Source organism: Poecilia reticulata, linkage group LG16 (genome assembly GCF_000633615.1).
Source record: "Poecilia reticulata strain Guanapo linkage group LG16, Guppy_female_1.0+MT, whole genome shotgun sequence".
NCBI lineage: Eukaryota > Metazoa > Chordata > Actinopteri > Cyprinodontiformes > Poeciliidae > Poecilia > Poecilia reticulata.
Window position 1 is genome coordinate 25,215,773 of NC_024346.1, and position 17,080 is coordinate 25,232,852.

At 42.3% G+C, this 17,080-nt stretch overlaps 1 protein-coding gene across 1 annotated transcript in view; it reads left to right on the forward strand.

Annotated features, from left to right (window-relative positions):
* Positions 1 to 17,080, forward strand: part of znf407 (zinc finger protein 407) — a 192,759-nt gene that overhangs the window by 99,487 nt on the left and 76,192 nt on the right. Inside the window, exon 6 of the mRNA XM_008432014.2 lies at positions 12,916 to 13,082. Coding sequence (XP_008430236.1) covers positions 12,916 to 13,082 — 167 coding nt within the window. The remainder of the gene's footprint in view (positions 1 to 12,915; positions 13,083 to 17,080) is intronic.

The following is a 17,080-nucleotide window of genomic DNA, read 5'->3' on the forward strand; positions in this document are numbered from 1 at the left end:
AGTGTGTTAGAAAAATCCTGTCGCGCATAAGGATATATATATATATATATATACACGGTTTTACTGTACTCTTTGTTATGCCGCTCCTCAAGGTACTGTTGACTAAACGAACATAAATTACATATTTAAAATGTTCAGACCAGAAAAAAATGAAAGGGCTAGCATTATTCAACTCGTTTGTAATTAAATTGATTACAATTTTAATAAAGCAAATATGTAACAACATCCATTGTTATAGTGCAGCTGCCCTGTTCTTGATGTCTGACTCTGGCTTAAGCAGCCCAGCTAGCTAGGAAGTTTGATTGTAGCATTAGCACTGCTACTAAACCAGTTAAAGTTAAATGTAAACTTAAAATCTTACTCCAGCACAAAAACTTTCTCAACCCCAAAGTTTTTTGCTATATATATTAATTCATAACATAAGCCATATAGCTTATATAACCCTCACTATTATTTACTAGCTAGATATGATGATGATGATTAGACTGAACCAACATGTTCAATTAAATCCCAATCAAAATGATTAGGCATTTGTTTTTAAGAATACACAGTAAATTATTACGCTTGGTTGAATGTAAATACCTTTAGAGGCTTGTATTCGAAACCTGCCAATATTTTTACTTTCTTGTGTACTTAAACTTTCTGATGGAAGACATCGACAGTTTAACTTTTACCCCTCAAGACTACGAAGCCGTTTTGCTTAATATTCCTGAGTTTAAGGCAGCCTGCCAGGGTCCTAATTTTAGTGACAGGAAAGAGAAAAGAAAATAAACAAATGAACCCGGGCCCCGTTAATTAGATCAAGAGCAAAGCTCATTATTCTAAAATGATATTGGCGCCCGGAGAGTAAATATGAGTGGCCTGTTTGGGGTGGTGGGGTGAGGGGGGGAGGACTCCGTAATGGGATAGGGATGCAGGTCGTTACAGGGCCGAGTGATTTACAACCACAAGCTCTTTGATGTATAGACTGCACCTTTTATTAAGTGCCTGTCGTTATGGTCACTGGCTCAGTCATTTCCCTTTGTGTCTAATCAAAATCCATATCCGCACCAACTCCGGCCATCCAGAGTCCAGCTGCTCCGCGCAGGGAAAGCAAACTCTGTGGGAATGTTGGCCTTCTCGTTCCTCTCTGCTCCCTCCCACCTCCAGCGGAGGCTTACGTGTTGCAAAGTTGTTGCAACTCGCAGCGAGCAACAACAGATAAACAAATGGAAATGCAAAATTCTCTTGAGGTAATTAAATAACAAAGACAGACTCCCGTCATAAGATTTCGGCTGTGTTTTTTTTTTTTTTTTTTGAGCGAGTATTTTCACTATTAGCGCTCTTGCTCGGCGCTTTTATCGGATTAGCCCGTCATTGAGGGCCCGCTGATCGCTGTCATACATCACCCTGTTTGATTTCTGTTTAGAGCGAATTTGAGGAGGCCACTAATTGGATTGTGGCAGTTTAGCCCCGGTTAAAGATGGTAAACGGCAGAGCCGGGCTCTCCTCTACTCCTCCTCTATTACCTCGTTCAAACTCTCAGGCTCCGGAGCCCGCCGGTTCTCCTCACGATCGTCACAATTTATGACACATTTTCTCTGTATTCTTAAAAGATAATTAGGTTTATCGCCAGTGTTTTTTTTCTTTCCCCCCACCCCGCCTCCCATTACTTCTCTTTTGTGTACCTGAGAGCACACAATTGCAGCATGAAAACATAAATATTTCTGCAGCACAGCAGCGCTGGCAGGTGAGCCTAATGAAATTCTAGCAGTGTAATTTGATTTACGAGGTGCTAATGCGGCCTGATATTAGAGAGAAAAAGCTCTGATATGGCTGCCTTGTGCTGTATTTAAGGCCTATCAGAAGCCTGATAAAGAGCATCCTGTCCTCAGCACTGCTCCTGAGTTATTGTTGCAGATATTCATATTGATAGTAATTCTTCCCGACGCAATTTAGCACCGGCAATATATAAAAACGGAGATAATAGTTAATTTCGGTGGCTGTTGCTCAGATTGCGATGCTTTAAATTCAAGACTTTACAATAAAAAAAAACTAACTTTTGAGATGTGAAGCATGTGAACGCTTTTCAAAGTGTTTAAACAATATATGTTTGCGTGTGTTTGTGTGTGTGTGTTGACGGGGTCTTGGGTTGGTCTTCGATCCCCGCCACATCACATAAATCAGATTTTCTCTAATTTTAGCAGGAGGCCTTTTCTTTGCTCTTTTTTTCGAAGCTCTTGATTTGCTGCCATTTTGTTGAAGCATTTTGAATAATTGTCTAATATCTGTAAGGCCTCTTAAGCTTTTAAGGTGAACCTAGAGAGGCAACAAGACATCATAAACACAAAAAGAAATCCTTTGAGGGGTTCATTTACTTCTCAAAAGGACTTCTTTCTAATTGAGTTTGGTGTGTGTTGTGTATCCGCAGGGTGTGTGTGTCTTTATTCGTGTTTGTGTGGACTTCTGAGGGTCATATCCAGGTTTTCTGTTTGGGACCATTGAGCTATGGCTCCCAATAAAAACAGGCAATAACAGGGCCACCACAGAGGGACCTGGCCTTTGTGCCTCCCCTCCTCCCTTGTCCCCTCCCTTTCACACACACTCCGCTCCTCTGCACCCCCTAAGTTATGAGCTGAATAACCGTGCAACAATATTAAGATAACATTTCCTGATTGTTTGTCAGGCAGGAGGCTCCTTCACCCCGCTTTCATCACGTCCACCGTGTTCATTAAATTGACAATTTGTATTTGCCCTACAGCGGGATAAACAGGAGCTTATCTGATGGGCTTGGTCTTTTATTATTTATTTCATTATCTTATTTTTTTTCTTTTTCTTCGTCCCTCCACCGCCCCCCTCTTCTTCGTCTTTCTCTCTTTTTCTTTCTTCCTTTCGTCTTTCTCCCGGGATTGAAGGTAAACACAAATCAGCAACATGATCTCTGTTGAGTGCCGTTGTTTATATTGCGGTCATATGCTGCAGCGCTCGTCTCGCAGGATGTTCATCTACTGCACTCTGCAGACGCATGCGGCCTCCGCCTGGAAGTTTTAGGAGTCCTCTGTAAGGTGTAACTCTGTGCCTTTTTCACTTTATCATTCTGTCTTGTCTTCTAGTAACTTTGTCTCCTTATTTTTTGTTTGCTTCAATTTTTTTGTGCTGCATTTCTAAGCGGCTATGGGTCAGTTCAGGCTATCTTTTTTTTTTGTATCCATGCTTTTCTGCCTTAATGCATCTACTTTCATTTCCTGCCCATAAACACATCACTTACACTCAAGTGGACATCGGTAAAACATCGGTTTTAGTTGAAGTATTTTCAGGAAGTATGGTAATAAAGTGAAAATGAAAGCGCTACTACAAACCAGGACTCGTCGTAACATGTTAACTCAGTCTGTTTGGAAAACTTTTTTGTGGCTTTTATTTATTAGTAGCCGGACAGGAAAAAGGACAGAGACAGAAGGAGAAGATGTGCAGTAAACGGCCTGGCGCCTGGAATCAAACCGGGAACATTATGTTGCGCCTGCTGTGTATGGCTCCCCCCACATTAACTCACTGTTTCAGCAAAATGAAGAAAATGTACCTGAACACTTTACATTACACCCTATGATCATGTGCTGTTAATCTTAGTTTGGGCCAGTCCGCTCTTAATGAAATATAAGCCCTGTTTAAGCCGGAACAGCTTAAAGGAACTTGTAGATGTTATTTATTGAGCAATCTGTGCTGTGGTTTTGAAAAACACAATTTTATTTGGTCAAAATGTAAAGAAATCATTTGGATTTATGTCATGTCTTTGAAGTATTCCAGTAACTTTTGATCGGCTCCTTTACTTAATAGTTTATGGAAATCGGTGGGGTTGAATTCACAGGGTTCTGCTGTGTCATGACAAGGTATGTTGTTTTTTTCTGTGATGTTATGTCTAGTTGTTCGTAGGTTTCACGTAAAACCGACTCCCTTGGAATGGCATTTTAATGCTGTGGGTATCAAATACTTGATAATTAATAACCAAATAACAACTGGCCTATACTTGTTAATAAGTGCATTATCAAGTCCAGAGGACTTCAAAGCATTTCACACAGTCATTCACACACTAAGCGAAGGCATAGGTTTCATGTTCAGCATTCCCAGATGAGTGAAATGTCTGGATATTTTTGAGATAGTTTGAGATTATGTAATTATGTTATAGCTATCATTGTGAGATCTGCAGCATTCATTTTTTGAACTGTTCAAATATATTGTAGTTTCAAAGTATTAACATGAAATTTTAAAATAACGTTGTACTCTAAGTATTCAAGATTTGTATTTCCTGTGAGTAAAGAAAACGGTTGGAGCCATCAGCAATGCTTAGCAACAGGTGTGAGAAGCACAGCCCTGCTCCATAAACCAGTACACTAATTCCTCCTACACTTTTTTCAGGCCTCTTAATAAAACGCCTATAAGCTGTTGCAACAGTGTAATTCAGTTTTTTAGCAAAGTTTAAACTGTAATTTTGGAAAAACGCGACACGCCCTATGACAGGGTGGTAGCTGGCCGCTGCTTAGCAAGATAACTTGCTTTCTTCTATAGGCTTATTGAGAACAGGTAATTAAAAAAAAAACTGTAAGAGCTAAACCATGTCTAACTAAGGAAGAGTTGTATGATTTAAAAAAAATCAAACTTGGGCAGAGATGGTGACGTTTTACCTATCTATTCATTAGGTCACTCTGCGTCATTATGTGGTTTCATTGAAAAAAAAACATCCATCCATCCATTTTCTTTACACCCTTGTCCCTTAGTGGGGTCGGGAGAGGTGCTGGTGCATCTCCAGCTAACGTTCCGGGCGAGAGGCGGGGTACACCCTGGACAGGTCGCCATTCTGTCGTAGGGCAACACAGAGACACACAGGACAAACAACCATCCACACACACTCACACCTAGAGGCAATTTGGAGAGGCCCATGAGCCTGACAGTCATGTTTTTGGACTGTGGGAGGAAACCGGAGTACCCGGAGAAAACCCACGCATGCACAGGGAGAACATGTAAACTCCATGCAGAAAGACCGGGGCCGGGAATCAAACCCAGAACCTTCTTGCTGCAAGGCAACAGCTCTACCAACTGCGCCACTGTGCAGCCCCAACAACATTAAAATGGCTAAATATTCCTCTGGCATTGTTGGTAACCAGCGGCTTTAGCAAACCTCGTGAAAACATATTTTTATGAGCCTTGGAGGTGAGTGCTTTAAGTTTGACTTCCTGTATTTATGTTTGAGATGTTTATTTTGAAATGAAAAAGCAGGTTGGCTAGTTGTGTGAGAATACAGAGACTGGCTAAACTTTAGCCGCTAGCAAATATGCTAGCATTTGGTTCAGAGCTTCCTATTAATGCTGTTTTTACACTTAGAACTGTTTTCAGCGGTCTCTATTTGTCAAACACATAAGAAACTATTTTAATACTTTTTTAACATTAAAAACATTTTAAAATTAGACAAACAGCGCAGTCTTGTAAAACCTGGACTGAAATACTCTTGACTGATTGGATTATTTGAAGTAAAGTTTCTAAGTTTGTGAAATCTTTAGTGTACTTTTGTCAACAAAAATAAGCTACAGAGGATTTTCTGAAAAAAAAAGGGAATAAAAATCGTAAAACACATGGCCAAATCTTCCCTTCTCAACAAACCAAAGTACTGCTGTTTGCCGTAGCAACCTTTCTGAGCAGATAGTAAAAGCACAAGGTAACAAAAACCGTATACAGACTCAACCTTAATTGAATTAGCTCCATTTGAATGTGAAACTAAGCATTATGCCGAAAACTGATTTGCACCCACAGACCACAAAGACTACAGCGCTTCCTAAAGCACTTCTCCTTAGCACTGTGAGTGATGATGTTGCCCTCCTCAATCTCTTACCTCCCGGGGGAAAACTCAGCCTGTCGTCGGTCAACGTTGAGCCTGCAAACGAAAACTAACGAAGCCTGTGACTTTACTTAGGAAACAGTTGTCCCAGAAATGTAATCTTTTACCCATTTTTTTTTTCCCCTCCCCAACGAACCGCCCGCCCCACCCTTTAATCAGGTTTCAATTGACTGCCACCGAAGGAAGAGCTTCTCCTCAAGATGCTTATATAGGTCCGAACCGAGTCAGACGCCATTTAGAGCTTACTCAGTCTTCCTCCCAATATCTCGGAGAGCTCAGGGCCAAATGATTTAATCTTCATTCAGCTAATTTAGTCTGGATTTAAGCTGCCGGGGTTGTCGAAGTGCAGAGTGATGGAGTCTGAAAACAGGATGAGAGGGAGAAAAACGGAAGGAAGGAGAAAGGGAAAAACAGGGAGAGATGAAGTTAGAGCGATGGAGGGAGAGAAAAAAAAGATGAGGGAGGAGGAGGGGGGTAAAAGAGGAGGAGGGGGAGAGCTGCTGAAGATGATGATCCATCCTGACCCTAGTGAATGCTGTCATGTTCCCCCCTCTAGGTAATCTCTCTCACTCTCTTGCTATTTTACATGTGAAAATGCTCTCCTGACAGTTGCATATCAGATAAATTTTCCTCTTTTTTTTTTTTTTTTCTCCACCCACCCCTCCCTCCGCCTTCTCCGCTCCTCTCCCTTCGCCAAATAAACAACAGTCTTCACTTTGAAGTTGTCTGTTTGTGTCAGTTTGGCTTCGGGCGAGCGTCGGCCTCTCCCTCTTCTGTCTTTGTGCTGCAGCGCGAGCGAGCGTAGCGGATCGCTTCCTCTTTGCGATGGCCGGCCAGAACAATGCGGAGGGAGGCGGGACGGGAAACGGTTTGGGCGTCCGAACGGCGTCCACATCGCTGGAACTGATCAAATTAATTAGGGAGAAGGGTTTGAGAACAAGTAGAGGCGTGTTGCCAACGTGGTCTGAGCTATAAGATGCATTTTGTAAGACAGACATTTTCATGGACTGGGTTAAAATTGCCCATTTTAAAAACATTTAAAAAAAATTAAACAGTATAGTTTCTAGTAAACACACACTTTGCAGGTTCTTCCTCAACACACAGCCTCGCCACTTGGGGGTGGTAGTGAGTGTGTGGTAATGAACCAGATTCCCCCCCCCTTTTTTTTTTCCCTTTTTTTTCTCCCCCAGTCCCTATTAGAGGTGCAGTAACTCCTCCTGAGGGATCTCTGTCACAATTAAAGCCAGCGATGTTCTGACAGTTGCCCCACGTGCCGGAACTGAATCAGGATCACACCACGGTATAGATATGGTAATGAGTGACAGTATGGATACGGCGGCATGCCGCTCTCTGGATGTCGACTCGAGACGCTCACCTGTGTCTGCGAATAAATCGGCGCAGGACGTCAATCAGGTGGCTCCGCTTCGCCATCAGAGAGGGAAGGAGAAGGAGACACAGGAGGAGGGAAGAGGAAAAATAGAATGAATCAAAGTGGAGCTTGTCTGTGATTACAGATGAGCGTTTCGTAAAGTTATTACCTCGCTTTATGTATATCTGATTTATTTTCGTCTCATTTATTTATGTGCTAACACGACGATGTAAACATATGGTGTGGAAGTATATATTTATATATTTAAGGTGTCATGTGGTTGTAATTTACTGAGTCTGAGATTCTAGTGCATTTCTGCACTTTTGCCAGTATTTTTAAAGCACCTTGCCAGACTTAGCTCTACAATATACCCAAACTAATTACAGGGATAGTTTGTCACCTATATAAAAAAATGCAATGGTCAGTGGTTTCATTAGTCTTTGTTTTGCTGTAAACCATTTAGTCGGAGTAAAATACTTCGACTTTCTCTTGGATGTCACAACAGGCTGGCTGAGGCATCTGGAGCAATTCTGACTGCGTTTGTCTTTTTCTCAGTAATTTCAATGATTTAATGGTAGGGATGGATGTAACGGTACACAAAAAAGGAAAGTTTGGTACTTCGGTTTAAGGGCAAAGTTGGGAATGTTTTTGGTTCGCTCAAGAAAAACTGAATCTGGATGGATGGATGATACAACAATAAAAGCGCTTGATAATGATAAATGTTGTTTAGGATGTTTTTAAATTAGTGCTGTACAGAAATTTTAAAATGTAGAAGAGTTTTTTTTTTACTTTGGAACTGATTCCTCAGTACCAGTCTGTTGTGCGTCTCTCGTGCTCTGCAGTCATTTTGGGATTGTTGAACGCTGCAGGCGGCTGGATTTGGACTTCAGATTTTTCTCAGGTTTGTTTTCATTCGGCTCGACGTTGTTTCCCTCAGTGCACATTTCTTCCTCCACTGTAGCTGCATGGAAAACCTTAAATGACCCCAAATTCCAGATCAACAGCTTGGGAGTCCTCTGTTCTGTTTTGGTGTCACATTTTAAAGTTGCCCTACAGAACATTGCGCCGCACTCTTAGTTCCGCATATAAACATTCTGCATGTGCTCAGGTATAAAACAGTTTTTGTTCAGTGCCTTTGGCCAAACGGCTTCATCGGATATTTTCTTTACTTTGGTATCAATACAGCAATAGTTAATCGTGTTTACTTGTGTTCATAATGGCTGCAGCAAAACTTCTGAGCCGCGGGTGAAACACTGCTTGGATTTCTGGATGATTTATTGACGAGAAAGAAGCAAAAGGAGTTCCTCAGAAGGAGCACATTTCATCCTTGAAGACTTGAAGAGATCATTTGTAGTGTCAGTCAGTGGGAGAGGAAATGTGGAGTTGTTTCATGTCAACCTCCTGCCTGGTGTGATGTCATCAACCTAAATGCACACAATTTGGAGTAAAGTTATTTAAAAAAAAAATTTAATGGTTTTTTCTGCAATTCCTTTAGCAAATGCCATACCATCAACATCCAACTGTGATTTTATGATCATTGCACAGTTGGTATCGAAAGATAACTCGTCACCTGTCGGTAAATTTAGAGGGATTTTATTTGAGATGCACTGGTTAGTAGACCAGAAATCTGATTCTGACAGTTCAGATCAATGTTTGGTCAGTCAGTTACTAAAACCTCAGATTTTCTCTCAATCAGTAGAGATATCACACAATTTGTGATCTACAGAAAACATCAGATGAAGGTTAGGGACATGCTTTGATTCGTTGATGGGGAAATCCTTAATTATTATTCAAAACTACCACCTCTACAAAAAAATCAGCAGATCAACTTTTACATGTTGTTAACCTGAAGAGGGGGAAATGTATTGGGAGGTCAGACTTTAAAGAAAACTTGATATATGTATCCACTAGGGGGGGTGAACCTTTTCATTCAAGCTACAGTGGCAAATTTGTCCACTTTTATACTTCGTAAATGTTAGAGTTGTCATTTGGTCACATCGGTCCTAATATTACGATAACAATCTACAACCCCGTCATCATTTAAAGGTTTTTGATTGTCACTGTGTTTCCTTACTTCAATAAAAATAATGCAAACATATAAACCCTTACAACTGAGATGATTTATGTTACATTGGAATTTTTTTATCCCCCTTTTTTTTAACTTAAAACTGAAGATTATCTCTTGAGAAAATCTGAAGTGAATTTATAATATGGTTGAATTCACTCTTATCAAGAAAGCCAATTATCAGGCAGAGAGACATGCAGGTCTTCCTTTCACTAAAGCAAAGCAATACTTCACCCTACTTGAAAGCACACCACATTTATTTCTGAAGACATTGCAGCTCTTTTGAAGGAGGACATTTTAAAGTATATGCTATATGAATGTCTTCTTGTGTAATTTAGAAGTTGTTTTTTTTATCCGGGTGTTTTATTTTCACATGGCCCCAGATAGGGAGGACTTTGCAAATTTATTTCCACGCCTTTGAGTTTAATTCTCAGAAGCACGATAAGTTTTCTACTCTCTCCCGCTCTCCATCCATCTGCCCCTCTGCCTCCCACCTTTGGGTGCGTTCTTTTTTTTTTTTAGCACGGTGCTTGGCTGTTTAGAGGCACTATGCATATGTATGGGCGAGACGGTGGATCGTGACGGGATCCGACATGCAGGGACAAGATCAAAGCGCTCCATCTCATCCCGTAAAAACAGACGCAAACCTTCCTCTCATCCGTACAAAAACCCCCACCGACTCTGCCAGCTCCTCCACTCCTCCATCTTCCCTCTTCCTCCCGGCTTCCTGTTCTCGCGCCACCCGTCCCGCCACGCTCCCCGCGCGTGCACGCTTCCATCGAGGACCGCGCCGACTTGGCGATTACGCCCCGGTGATAAACAATGGCCCCCCGTTTAGCTCATAAAGCAAAAGGAGTGTTGTGCATAATGCTTACAATAAAAGATAGCATCTCTTCACTCATCTTATTTACCTCTGCCTGGCAGACGAGCTGTTTCTATAAATACCACAGGGAGGGGAGGGGAGGAGCTGCAGAGGCTGCTGGTCAAATAAAGTCTGCAGATGAGAGTTAGAAACCAGGACTCACGTTTTTAAGTCGGGTTTCGTTTGTGTAGCACATTTCAGCAACAAGGCGGATCAAAGTGCTTTACATCAGAGCATCAGAGTCGAGCAATAAACATTAGTTTGTCGAAATGTCATCATCAAGAAAACACACATCAAACGCGTTGATCAATGTTCGACTTTATTGCTAATCAAAAGCAGCTCTACACAGGTGGAGTTTTAAGCCTTGATTTAAAGCACGTGTTTCAAACTCTAGGCCCCCGGGACAAATCTGGCACGCCACAACTTTGTATGTGGCCCTCTGGACCCTAGAGGAGCACATGAATAAAACTTTAAAGATTGTGTAATTTTATTTAAATTTTTTTTATCAGTCGAATCAAATCTGTTTTTATCTGCGTCCTGCTAAATTATACAGCTCTGAAACAAAATTAAGAGACCCCTTCGTGGAAAACGTAACGGTTTTTCCACCAAATATCGATTCTGAACTCTTCCTGAGTTAAAACATTAGTATTGCTGTTTCTAAATGAATATGAATTTGCTTTCTTTGCTTTATGCGAGGTCTGACAGCACTGTGTCTTTTTTGTTATTTTGACCGTTTTCTGTAAATAATAAATTTTTGTTTGGAAGTTCGGAGACATATTGCCAGCAGTTCATAGAATAAAAGACCAATGTTCATTTTACTCAAACATATACCTATAAAGAGTAAAATCAGAAAAATTTATAATTTTAATTGATCTCTTAATTTTTTCCAGAGTTGTATCAATTCTGATAAAAGTTGCCTAACTTTAAGAAGTACTCGGCAAATGCAGAGACAGGTATTTATTCATATTTTAACCATTTGTTAATGCGTGTTTTTATCTTAATACGTTCTACGACATTTGTCATCTTAAAATGAGTTCGACACGCCTGATTTGAATGGACTCGGTGTTTCGGCTGTTTTGCGGTTTTCTGGAAGTTTGTTCCAGATTAGTGGAGCATAGAAACTGAACGCTGCTTTCTTCCATGTTTGGTTCTGGTTCTGAGGATGCAGAGCAGAACAGAACCAGAAGACCCGCAACAACAGACCTCAAACGCACTTTGGTGCTAAGCCATTAAATGTGCGTCTGGCTTGACAAAGGCATCACTTTAAAGCCGCCTCATCCGTCCTCGCAATTGAGCCGAAAACACCCTTTAAACCGCCGCTTGGCGACATCTTCATCACATTTAGATCCATCTCCATGGAGCATATAGATTGATATGAAAGCCAGCCTCCATCCCTCCAACCTCCCCCCTAAACCTCCACCCTCTTCCTTTCCAGTAAGAAAGATGTATGAGTTTGAATTATTGATTCAGACACATGCTACATGCTGCTCGGAGTCATTATTTGTTCAGGTGAGTGTCACGCTGCTCGCTATGAAACAGATACCGCGGGGATTAAGCGACACAATCAGGACTTAAAGACAGCCGCCCTCCCTAAAATAACACGGCCCCTCGCTGCAAGACGAATGCTCCCCAAAAGCTGACTTCATTTGTTTATGACTCGCGCATTAGTCATTCCGCGCCTAAATTATCGCACGGGGGTAAAGATTAATTCAAGCACAGGCGGGTTTCGCTATTGTCTTCTGCGTTTTTTTTTTTGTTTTTTTTTCTCTCTTTTTCTTTTTCTCAAAGCCAAATAAGGCGGCGGATGAATATAGGTGCTAACATCCTACACACTGATTAAAAAGCCAGAGCTTTTTTTTTTCTCATCTTCTTCTTTCTTTTTTATCAATCGTAGGCGTGAAGAATAGACAGATGTCCAGAGCAAAGACAGAATGGCGTGCATATTCACACGCCATATTTTGAGCGCCTTAGGCATCATCCAACAAAAACAAAACATGAAAAAAAAATAAATAAATAAAAAATGCACCAAACAATGAATCATGTCTTACATTCATTGACTTGATTCTGACGATCTGAAGCTGTAGATGGCTGGTGATTTTAAAAGAAAACGCTGCGCTGTAGAGCGGATTCTGACAGGCAGAGATGCTCCGGTTCAAGAGCCTTAAGAGGATAGCAGGAGGTAAAATGTTGCTAACTGTTCATTTAGCCCTGGCTAAGTGGTCGGGGACACTGGACAGGTGAACTCTATTCTCCCCACTGGCCCTGCAGGGTGTGTGTGTGTGTGTGTATGTGTGTGTGTGCGTGTGCGTGTGTGTGTGTGTGTGTGTGTGTGTATGTGTGCGTGTGTGTGTGTGAGGACTGTAACAGAATTTCTCTAGTCCTCTGGGCCCTGGTGCAAAGCAGAGAATAAATGGTGGAGGTGGCAGGCCTGGACAGAAAAATCAATGCCTGCTTATACAGACATGACACACCAGCAGCCAACTGCATTCTGTGTACGCGTGTGTGTGTGTGCATGCGTGTGTGTGTTTGGATGTACAGAACACAATCACACAGCCCCCGTGCTCTGTGGGTGTAAGTACTAGTGCCCAGCAAACCCCCATTTCTTCTCTCTCTCTCTTTCTTTTTTTCTCAGTAGATTTTCTACCGTTTTTTTTTTTTTTTTAACATCAGCTTTGGGATCAGTAAATAACTCCTTGTTTTATCCCCTCCTCTCTCCTCCTGGTCCCTCTCCTCTTGCCTCTCTTACCCTCCCGCAGGAAGTTTGAATGCGAGCTGTGCGACCGCTCCTTCAGCGAAAAATGGGCCTTGAACAACCACATGAAACTGCACAACGGGGAGAAGCCGTACAAGTGCATCTGGCCGTCCTGCCACTATGCCTTCCTCAACCTGTCGGCCATGAAGGACCACTACAGGACGCACACCGGTGAGACACACAGACGCCGATTCTCAGCGGCCTCACCTCCCGTCCTCCAGCCACAAAAAGAAGTGGTGCCAAAACACGTGTTTTGCACCTTGAACTTCTTGACATTGCAACCTGGAACTTCAATGAAAATAGTTTTGTTCATGCTCCCCAGTTTTAATAAAATCAAGCGCAGCTCCATTCTCTCTTTTTCAGTCACCGAAAAAGAGAGAATGGAGCTCCAACTTAAAAAAAAAAGTTAGCTCATTTGTTATGTGTAATCGAACGGAGAGATCCTCAGCTCAGGTGGGAAAATCTAATGACACAACTATTAGTTTTACATTCTGCAAATCTGCTGTTTGTAGAAGAAATTGCTGGAGACGTGGAAGAAGTTACTCTGACTGGGCCCTGTTTTGTGTGGGGAGGAGCTTTGCTGTGTAACACAGTAGAGAGAGTGTCATGCTGTGGGAATGGTTTCCTCTGGCAGGAAAACTAATAAGAATCCTGGAGGAACCGCCAGCAAGGACTAAAAAAGACCTGGGAAGAGGTTTTACCCTCCAGCTGGACGGTCACTATTATCCAGCTAAAGCTACAAGCGAACGATTTGGATTAAAGCTTACTCACGTCAAAATCTTACTGAGAATCTGTGGCAAGACTTGAAAATTGATGTTCACAGAGGTTTTCCTTCTCCATCTGACTGAACGTGAATTCATTTCCAAAGAACGGGCAACGTCTTCACATTTGTAAAGAAAGATCAGCAAAGCGCGTGCCTTTTTCGCCTCTACTTCACATTTGTGCACTGTTCTGTTTTGGCCTCGTGCAAAATCCCAATAAAACACAGTGAACTTTTGTGGTTGCAACGTTTCAAAATGTACACAAAAAAAGAAAAAGTTCACGGGGCAGTAGGCCTGTCACAATAACAAATTTTGCTGAGCGATTAATTGTCTAAAAATTGTTGTGATAAACGATAATATTGTTTCAAGACCTTTTGACACTGATTTAATGGAAATGACTAACAATGCACGCAATTTTATGCCATAGATAAGATACGCTTTATTTTCAACAGAACACATAACACTTGAACTAATAAACTAAATAAATAAAACAACCAAAAGCAAAAATAAAATGGATTCTCAGTGTTAACAAAAAGCATACTTGAATAAAAACTAAACAACATAAAGCCAAGGTGGAAATAAATATTGCATTCAACCAAAAGAGTGCAGATTATGAAGTTTGTATACTATATTGTCCTTTTGTAATCACGAGATTTAAATGGAGAAGATGGGCACATCTGACTACCTAATGCGGTAGTTCACACTATTTGCCCCTATTTTCCCCTTAGACAATCTTAGATCGGCAAACGATCTAAGATTGTCGCTGGTGGTTTCGTAACCAATCATCCTGCAGTGTATGGTGGGTTACGGTAGATCGTTGTGGTAGATCGTTGTGACCGCTCCGATCTAAATCAGGGGTTTTCCCCGACTGGGAGCTTAACGCTGAATGTGACAGGTAGCCAATCAGAAAGCGCGGATTCTCCTCCGTGCTTCCTGAGGGGAAATTACGGAGGGGAATCCCAAACAGCTGACACGGCGCAACCAGAAGTCCAGCAGACATCGGAGATGATGTGGAAACAACAGTGTTTATTCAACATTTCGTGCAATGACAAGGAGAGGAGTTGGAGCCAAATTGCTACCGCAGTTGATAAACCCGGTTAGTTTTCAGCTGTTCTTCGTTGACGTGACATAAATAGGTTATAATGATTTTCATTCAGTCAGGACTTTACGCTGACTCTAGCCACATGCATCACAGGTAGATTCTAGTAAAGCATTGATTAATGCCTGAATTTAAAATTTGTTAACTGGACTTGTAGCCATTATTTTGTGCCCATGTAGCTAGACACCACACTCCACGACAAACCCAATCAAACCGTTATACCTAGGATTTCTGTCGGCTAATGTGTGGTCTGTCAGGTCTTGAAAATGTGCCAACAGTCAGCCGACAACTTGTGTCGTGTGAGCTGGACATTGCACTAAGGAAATGAGGGAGGGAGGGCCAGTGGACAGCACCGGAGTTGAGCCTTTTTTCATTCAGTGTCGGCAACAGAAACAAAAAAGGCAGGAAGTGACGATAAAAGCCGATAATTAAAATGAGGTCGATAGGTTTAATTTATCGTGCGATTAATTGATTTATCGTTTATCGCGACAGGCCTACGGGGCAGGAGTGCGTTTGCGAGGCATTACGAGTGGCACTCTAAAGGGCGGGTTCCATGAGATTTGACGTTTATGGGCAGTCGACAAGTTAGGGACAAAGAGCTGTTTATCCGTGCTTGGATCCACTAAAATCCACTTTATGGCTGCAGACATGAGCGAAATCGAAGTTTATGTGAACTGTGAAAATCTCACATTTACCATGAATCTTCTCAGCCTTGGCTGGAAGGAACATTCACAAGTTTGGGCCAATAATAGCCGCCGCTCGTCCATCTGTAGTCGTTATGAACATCCAGGCGAAGTGGAGCCAGCTCTTGGCAGCCAGTCGGACGGTTAAACACAACCTCCTGATCCTGATAGAACTGTGACTGTTATGAGACGCCTGGTCGGCCAATTTATAGTTTAAAGGGGAGAAGATGAGCAGTGCGGGGGAATCTTCGGATTCTTCTGTTTTTGTTTTCTGCCGTCCTCAACACTTGGAGGGGGTCACGTTGCAGGGGCTATTAAGGTGGCGTGCGTTTCCAAATCCGACGGCTGAAACTGCGTGGTGTCTCCCCCCTCCACCCAAAAGGCTCCATCTGGACACAGAGTGTGTTTTCTTCGAATCCAGCTGGTCACTAAGCATGTTTTGGTAAAATCCATCTGATGCCTGAGAGTTTTTTTTTTCCCACACTGTGGACCGGTTTGTGTTGACTTTTGAGGGGGGGGGGGAATAAAAAAATGATGCAAATCCGAGCGAAAAAATAATCCTCAGAAGAAGAATGTTTGCATAAAAGCAAAAAAAAAAAAGTTAGACTTTGAAAGAAAATGCAGAAATCTTTTTTTTTTTTATGTAAACATGTTGTACATGCTGCAATATCACTGCAACTGCCCACTAATAGGGCAACATCAGGATTAAAGTTGGTATAGGTAGTTTCCTTTAATTTAAATCAACAAATTGATGCAGCGGAAAGACCCAACTTTCTCGTTCATCGTAACCAAACTGAAATCTCCAGAAAAGCGATGGATCTCTAAGCAGAGCCGAGATCAAACGGGGGGGTTAGTGGGTGGTGGGGGGGGGATCTTGGGTTTTCAGATTAGTGCACATTTTCATTATGCCACCTTAATTCTGTGCAGCGGCTTGTCTTTCCAATTCCACTGCTCCTTTTCGTCTCTGCAGATCCGATAAAACACACAGTGCTGCTGCACTGAATGGTGTTTTTTTTTTTTTTTTTTTTTTTTACTTGCTAAAAACTTTGGATCGACAGATGGTTCAGGGGGTGGTGGGAGGATACTGTCTTGAATAATAGCCCCTCGATAGGAGCCCAAGTCAGCTTCTTTGAAAGTGTCTTTATGCTGCAGCCCAGCGGTTTCCCCTTGGCCTCGGTAATGTCCCACACATGGCTCCTTGATGCCCTTTTAAGTCAATGACAGAAGCAGCAGCAGCCACCGGCCTGACAGGCTGACTGAGCGCTTGCAGCAGAACCCTCCATCCGTCACAGGCACCCGCTGTGCGCGCGGACTCTCAAGCCCGCGTGTGTGTATGCGCGTGCGCGCGCTCGCGTGCGTCCAAGATTTGCTGGATGTTATTCTAAATATGTTTTAGCAGTGATGTAGCGTCAAGGCGTCTCTGACATAATTAGACGTTTTATTTTCATTAGTTTCCAGCTCTCATCACTCCTCATCAGGCGGCTGGCGTCACACTGTCACTGTAGCTGTCACCTGCAGAGGTGCAAGGTGCCGCTTGCATGTGTGTGTGTGTGTGTGTGTGTGCGTGTGTGTGTTTGCGTGTGTGCGTCCTCGGGTCTTTGTGCAAGTTCGGCAGGAGGGAAAACG